General features: G+C 34.6%; 1 protein-coding gene across 3 annotated transcripts in view; it reads right to left on the bottom strand.

Moving 5' to 3' along the window:
* Positions 1-5,097: 5,097 nt before the first annotated feature.
* LOC150078166 (ankyrin repeat and SOCS box protein 13-like) overlaps positions 5,098-8,147 on the bottom strand; it is a 67,842-nt gene continuing 64,792 nt past the window's right edge. For 2 of the 3 annotated variants that reach the window (XM_090384696.1, XM_090384695.1), the window contains exon 5: positions 5,098-5,515. In XM_090384696.1, the coding sequence (XP_090240822.1) occupies positions 5,388-5,515 (128 nt within the window). In that variant the 3' untranslated portion in view covers positions 5,098-5,387. The remainder of the gene's footprint in view (positions 5,516-8,147) is intronic. The other variant, XM_090384694.1, reaches the window with a different exon arrangement.

Genomic DNA, 8,147 nt, shown 5'->3' with positions numbered 1-8,147 from the left:
TAGGAACCACTGGTATAAACAAAATTTGATGAATTTTAAGTCATCAGATGTGGATATTGTGGGGATATCAGAAACTTGGTACCATTCAGATATGAGGGATGTGGAATTTGATTGTGTTGCAGATATTAACTGGAACTTGTGGGTTGGTCACAAACTAGCAGAAATTTTTTGGATTTATTGGGTGACTTTTCTACAGCAGCATATTAGAGAGGCAACAAAAAGAAAGCTCTTGATCAGATTATCAGCAGTGACTCTTCATGCATTAATTCCTTTATTTGGATATTCTTACTGTGATAGTGTATTAACATGGAATAACTACTGTCAAGGGAAGGGGTTTTGACAGTGGTCTAAGACAGTTTAAATTCTTTTCAAGGGAACCAACTGCTGTTAGCAACAGCAAATTCTAAATGGGAAGTAATCATATAAGCAAGTAATACTCTCTTTCAAATGGAGTCTAAAATCCAGAGAAGTTTTGAGGGCACAACACCAGATGCGAGAACAATAATCCATGATAGGGCAAACTTCAGAATTGTACAAAGTGAGTAATTGTTTAGAAGAAAAGTAACTTCCAGGGTGAAAGAAAACCCTTCTCTTTCACCCTATTGCTTCCTCTGCATTTTTTAAATGCAGAGGAAGCAATATTTGTGATGTGCTTATGCCAAGAGAGATTAGAAGTAGAGGTAATCTAATCCCTAATAGAGACATCTGATCTACAGATCTGAGTGTCATCGAAGATAAGCACAGGAGCAGCAGACTCCTTTTTTTGCAAAACCAAGACTACTACGCTATCTTTGCCTCACTGAAGAATTACATGGAGAGCAGCACATAAGAAAATGGTGATTATTCAAATAGTTGTTTGTACAGGGCAAGGTCTCTAAGGTGGAATTCAATGTGCCATCAGCAGAAAACTATGGATGGAGTTTCCAGTCATTGGAAGAAAGTCATTATTATAAGAGGAAAAGAGTGGGAAAAAAACTAAACCTTGGGGAATGCCAGCATTAGTGAAGAAATTAAAGACTGAGCCAACTATCATTATCACAAATAGCAGTCAGACAGAAAATGAGATACCCAGTTGCAAAAAGTGGTTGGCAGTCCATAAGATAAAAGCTTATTAAGAAGACCTTTAACGCCAGACAATCAAAAACCTTAGAAATGTCAAAAGTAACTGGTTGAGTTTTACCAAACTTTTCCATTGAATTTATCCATGAATGGGTAGCATAGGCCAAAATATTTCCAGTGGATTGACATTGATGAATTCATGTTGGTGATTATTAATCACGTGAAGAAAAGTTTTGAGATAGTTTAGAAGTTGTCAGTTAATGGTAAATGCAAGGTACTGCATTTACCATTAATTGCCGTGTGATTACTGCTGTCCACAAATGCATGTGGACAGCAGTAATCCCAGGAAAACATACTACTTGTATGCTGCTACTGTACACTAAGCAGTGGAGAACAAAAATGACCTAGATACAGTAACTGTATATGAAGTTATCCATCATATACTTAGGTTTCAATAAAGCTTGACAATATTCTGCAAGCCTACTGTACAAATTGAAGCAGTGTGACATTGGGGAAAGTTACTTCTATGGATAAAGGGATGGTTGTTTGAGTGTCAGAAGATAGAGGATGATTATAAATGGACAATGCTCTTCTTGGAATGATGTTATTACTGGAGTCCTGCAGGGTTCAGTGTTTATTGTTTTCATTATTAATGATTTTGGAGGCATCTGCAGATTATATGAAGGGTGATTAAGGTCAAGAGTAAGTCTAGTAGTCTTGTTGCAGTAGTAATTCAACACTTGCTGCAACAAGATCTAGAAAAGTCAGGCAGATAGGTTGACAAGTGGCAAGGTTTAACTGTGATAAATGCAAAGTACTGCATATGGGCAGCAGTAATCCCAGGATATCACAAAATGCATGCTACTACAGTAGGCAGTAGAGAAAAGAACTAGAATTGTAGTCAAACAAATGTTTCCTGAGCAATGTACATAGGCTATTAGGACAGCACATCAGCTTTTTGTCAATGATATATACAGGGATTTTGCCAGCAGGAATAAGGAGGTGATTATCTCATTGTCTAAGGCAATCATTATGCCACATCTTAGTACTACATACAGGTCTGGAAGCCTCATTTTATGACAATCTTGGGGGAAGGGTGCTGCAAAGAGCAACCAAATTAGTCAAGGACACAAAAGGAAGCCTCTTACAACAAAAGACTAGTTCTGCAAATTGCAGCTTTAAAACTGGGGACCTCTTCACCTCAAATGGCACACAAGGGGACAAATTCAAATTGAGGAAGGATGGTTGCAGGATGTGCAAAAATTTGCTTTCAGCCAGAAAGTAACATTATTGGAACAAACTATCATCAGGTGGAAGAATAAATCATATATTTAAGAGAAGTGGGCAGATGAGGTGGATAGTTTTTCTTTTTTTGTATGAGCTTACTTCCTTGCATGATTTCCACTAAATTAATGCTGCAATTTTATTTTCTTCTTGATCAATACACATTAAAGAGATACTATAACAATACTGAGCTTGAAAACTTTTGGTAAAAATAAAGGAGGGGCAAATGTAACAGTTTAGTAAAGAAGTGGGGTACTATTTCAGTTCTTTAACGTGTTATATTTACTTATTGAAAACAGCAAAACAATAATGATTTTCTCTTGTGACTGTCTGGGAAAACATAAAATGGTGTAATTTTATATTTCAATATTTGTATTGAAATAGTATCTCCACTTTACTAAATTGCTGCATTAGGCCAACATAGCCCACTGATAGGGATTATCCATGTAAACGAATGGCAAGTTTTCAATTGGAAGTTGTTCCTCTGCACTCCAAAGTGCAGTGCAAAGAGAAAACTGCACATTTAGATTTGATATATTTATTCACCACTCCAACTGAGGCTACTTGTCCAATGAGTGATCCAAATAGGTCAAACTTGTAAGGACAGAGACAGAAATAGAAAAACAGATAAGGACAAAGAAGATAGGAGAGGTTATTGTCTTAGTTAAGAAGCACATAAAATCTAAGGAAATGCATCTAGTTTACATAGGTAGCCGATGCAATATTGAGTCAGTTTGGAAAGCAAAAATGAGAGTAGGAGTGTGTTATAGGCCTAATGACACTGATGAGTATAAGCCAGGACAGCTCATAGGGTTTTGTGAATGATATACAGGAATTTTGCTAGCAGGGATAAGGAGGTAATTATCCCACTGTATAAGGCATTGGTCGGGCCACATCTTGGATACTGCATACAGGTCTGGAGGCTTCATTTTAGGAAGGAGTTGCTGGAACAAGTACAGAGGACAAGATTGGTGAGCAGAACAAAGTGGTGCTGCTCTAACCAAGAAAGGCTTCAGTTCTGTAAATTGCAGGGTCTGGAAACTAGGCTCCTGCAAAGGTGATCTGATTGAGGTGTTTAAGGCTTTGAATGGCTTGAGCAAGCTCAATGCTAATGGGATTCTTCCTCTTGCCACCACATGAGGATTACAAATTCAAATTGAAGGGCCGACCGGGCTAGCCGAGTGGGTAAAATACCTGCCCGGCAACCCAAAGGTCGCGGGTTCGATTCCCGCCTCGGGCTTGGATCAAAGTACTGCAAAAACCTTGGGAGGTGCAATATGGCCACAGAAGCCGATGCGCCAACAACTACCAAATCAAAAAAAAAAAAAAAAAAAATCAAATTGAAGGACAGTTGTAGAATAGATGTGCAACTTGCCAACAGGCTGTTAATTGTTGGAACAAACTTTCTTTTGTTTTTGTGGAAGTTGATAGTTTAAATCAACTCAAGGGGGAACTAGACAAACCATTGGAGGGAATGAATAGATGAAATGGGTGGTGTCTTTTTTTTTTTTTTGCTGATATATAATCTTGCATCATTTGCTAATGCTAAAATAATGACATTACAGAGCAAACAACTTTGAATTTTCTTGCATTTAATTTTTTTTTAATAACTGAAGTATTAAAAGAAAAGATGATTGTTTAAAATGAAATAGACTTTAGTTATAGGAGAAATCCAGATGATTAATGGCTGGAGAAAGCTTACTGTCTTTTTCTAAATTAACTTGGTAAAAGTATGTTTTTGTCACTTTTAGTTCATATGCCATCAATCAGTGGGGGAATTTCTTGCGGGAAGGGGGCTGAGAATAAATAATTAAAAAGTAAGCTTGCTTCATCCTTCAGGACTGCTGGTTAATCAATCAGTCTCAGATTGACTGAAGTATGGAGTTTACCCATGAGGATATTCTGAATTTTTCATCCCCAAAAATATGCAAACTAAATAATTTAATAATAGTTGAAAAAAGAAAAAAGCCCACATTTAACCAATGAAATTTTTATTGTTAGCTAGGATGTGGTGAATCATCACTGCACTAGAAGTAACACTATTTTTTTAAGTTTTGATTCATGAAATTCATTAATTCAAGCATTCATCTCATTTAACAATTATAAACTGTTTTAACAACTTCCAGTTTATCACCATGCAGAATACAATGAAAAACCAACAACAGATCTATAATATATTCAATTTTGTGTGATATCCTCAAAATACCGATATTTAGTGCACTTTTTCTTGTAAAATGATTGGCTTTAGCAACGACTGTAACACTAAGTTACTAGTTCAAAATAAAAATTATTGTACAAGAAATGCCTGCAGTTGATATCACTTACATAATGTAAACAGTTTTAAAATGGCAAAGTAATTAAAATTTTTATTCTAGAACAATTAATCAGTCATTTGGTCTTATTTATACTTCACCTTGTTTCATATTTAATTAGTTTGTTACCTGTTCAATTTTGCAGAAGTATTTCAGTGAATGTGGTCTGAACAAAATTAGTTTCTTTACGATTTCATTAATGTATTTATAATGCTGCTACAGAAATAAATTATTTGAAATTATTTCCTAACAATGTAAAAAAAAAAAAAAAAAAAAAAATGTATGCAAACAAAATCTGATTTAAAAAAAATTATTGCCTACTTAGAAGTAATCATCCTTTCACGTTAATTTGTGCTTTAACATGAAAATAGCCAAGCACTTACATGTGTTTATACTGATTTGACTATAAAAGTGACTATAAAATTTGACTATTCAAGTGAAAATGAGATTAAACAGACCCTAAATACCTGAAGGACATTACAAAATTTAGAGAAAATTTACATCAAATGCATGAATGGAAAAAGTGAAATGCTATGTCTACAGATGTAACTTAAATAAAATATACTTGTCTTATCTTAACATGTAAAAATAATTTGAATACAATTTTAACAATGTAATTTATGGTAAAGAAAATGATATCCAACAAAAACTAAACATATTCAACAAATAACAGCTTGAATAACTACATATATACAATTAACAGTTAAATAATTAGCAGGGCCTTTGTCCACTTCATCTGTGATCAAGGTATTCTAATAAAGAACTGGGCAGATTTAACTTTGAAATCTGTGATAGACGTTTAGGTCCAAGTTCCGATCGAATAGTTCTACGGCACCAATCTTGAAGCGACGCTGGCATATCTGTAAAGGTACAAAATAGGAATGGTTTATGTTGTTAATAAATCAAAAGAATTTAACTACTACAATTTGATTTCTTTATATATTCTGTTAAGTGAATAGAACAAACTGTACCTGGCCAGTTGCTTTACCTGATTATAAAACACTGCCCTAACATTAATATCCAGACACCTGTATATCTACAAATAATCTTTATTTACAAGAAGACTAATCTGTGCCTTTATGTTCCAATAGCACCTCTAGTGAAACCTGCAACTTAAATAGTGATTATATGTCTTCGCGCATGCGCGAAGACATATAATCACTATTTAAGTTGCAGGTTTAGCCTGATTCGGTAATTTTCATTCCTGTGATCACGACAGTCGGTTGAAAAGCATTGTCAGCTTCAGGAAGGAAAATAGTTTTGAATATTTTTGTTAGATTCTTTTATTGCGTTAATTTGAATTTTAATTGTTTTAAATTGATTTTGAATTGTGTTAAATTGATTATTTAATTATTTATATTTTACTTTAATTATTTATATTTTACTTTAATGTACCGGTAAGTTGTCGATTTTTTCGTTTTTTCCGTTTTAATTTCTGGAGGGTATCATACGGAAGTGTTCCACGTACTATATTGAGGTAAACTCCTCTTATTAATTTACTAATATTATTATCAACGTAGAATATATTGAGTATTACAGCTCTGATTCATACTATCTTCCTTGGATTAGAAATCCAGATGCAAAAAACTCTTTCACTTGCCACACTCACTGTAGAGATGGTAAGAATTAAATTCCTTCTATTTTGTACAGAGAGGGGAAGAATGTACTTGACAAAGACCACATGAAACTATATACCCTAAAATGCTACCTGTTATATCAACCCAGATGATATTATATAATTTACAGAGGTTGTGTAATATTAACCAATCACCATTCAACAATGGGAGAATGCATCAACCTGTATCCCCCCACCCACAAACTTCCAGCTCTGATTTCAAACTCTAAATACACATTTTCTTAATTTTATAATCTATTTTTATTTTCTCAAATGTAAATGTATAATCTATTATTTTGTATCTTTATATACCTCACATCTTTATATCCTTGGACTTAGCACATTATAGCCTAAGTTCCCCATATGCTATAAAAATTCAAATCACATATATACACACTTTATAAAAATAATTTTAATAAAGTAAAAAATGGAAATGCAGATGATTTTTTTATGTACAACAATAAGCTACTTAAAGTATACAGTAATTCTGAATTTACTGTATACTGTAGCAACCCTACAATAGTATTCTTTTAATCTGCAATTTTTTTGGTAAACTTTTCTTTACCAAAAAATTTATTTTTATTTTTCTTTCAGTTTTGTTCCGAAAGATTTCATTTCTAGTGGCGACTCGATTTCTGATGCTGTAGCACAGAGTGCAAATTTCATAATTAAAAGCAATATAATATAACAACATAAATCAACCTTCTTGAGACCTTTGACCAAATACAACATTCACTAAATAGTGGAGGTCAAACAGATGTAATTTTTTTTGGATTTCACATCTGCCTTTGACAGATGTGATATCCAAAGATACTGCATGGCTACCATCTGAAGGGGGGGGGGTCCCCTTCTTTGCCACAAGTGAAGTTCTTCTAACAAATAGGAAAACACAAGTATCTCAACGATACAACTCTAACCTACACTTTGTAAAGAGAAGTCCCTCAGGATGGACTCCTCTCTGCTTTTCTTTTTACCACTGCTGTTAACCTCTTTCTGTCGCTGCTTGAAAATTTCCTTTTGTATGCAGACGACCTAAAGATGTTCCCTCCTGGGACAATCTAAATCCCAAAATGATTTCTAAGAATGCTTTTTGACAGACAAAGACAGTTTTAACAACTCAAAAACAGCCTTTTATCTGAATAACACTGGTCTCAGCCTTAAACCCAACAAGACTGCTCAAATGTACTTCGCTATGAAAAGAATGAAGACAGACATTAGTATCACCCTCAAGTTGTTTTTTTTTAAGGTTTTAGGAGCATCAGTAACTAAGGCCATATTGCTCAGTGTATACTATCTGTAAATTGCATGTATTCTGTGGTTTATTTTCGGTGTGCTGGACAAAAACCCCAAGTTTCCCAGAGAAAAAGCCATACTAACCTCCTGCAACTGACTAACTCAGCCGCATTGTGAAAAAGGCTCATAAAAATTCCTCAAGTCATCAATGGGACTTTAACTCAGGTCTTTTCCATTAGGTGAGGGGAGGACAGCAATTCTACCAACTGTGCTACCCACAAGGGTGTCATCCTAAATGGGCATCCCATTCAAAGTGTGAGAAACAAGAATCTAGGTATTGTACGGGACAATGAACTCACATTTGCACATCACTTTACAAATGCAATAAAGAAAACTCTTGGAGCATTGTGGCTTGTTAGACAAGAGCTAACTAGGATATGGTGTTCCAACCTCATATAACACACTATGTAGTGAGATGTATATCCCCAGTCATCCTTTTGCCTTCTACCATTAATCTTAGGCAATTCCTATATGTGAAATACTAGATTCTGAGGTGGCTGAACTGCTACCTTGAAAAGCCATTTACAAACTCAAGAAGTACTCTTCACACTAACCTGAACTGGATCTCCTGACAATTGAACCAT

Source organism: Mastigoproctus giganteus, chromosome 11, assembly GCF_048544385.1.
Source record: "Mastigoproctus giganteus isolate SK-2022 chromosome 11, ASM4854438v1, whole genome shotgun sequence".
Taxonomy (NCBI): domain Eukaryota; kingdom Metazoa; phylum Arthropoda; class Arachnida; order Uropygi; family Thelyphonidae; genus Mastigoproctus; species Mastigoproctus giganteus.
The sequence above is the reverse complement of the archived record's forward strand: the minus strand, read 5'-3'. Positions and strand labels throughout refer to the sequence as shown.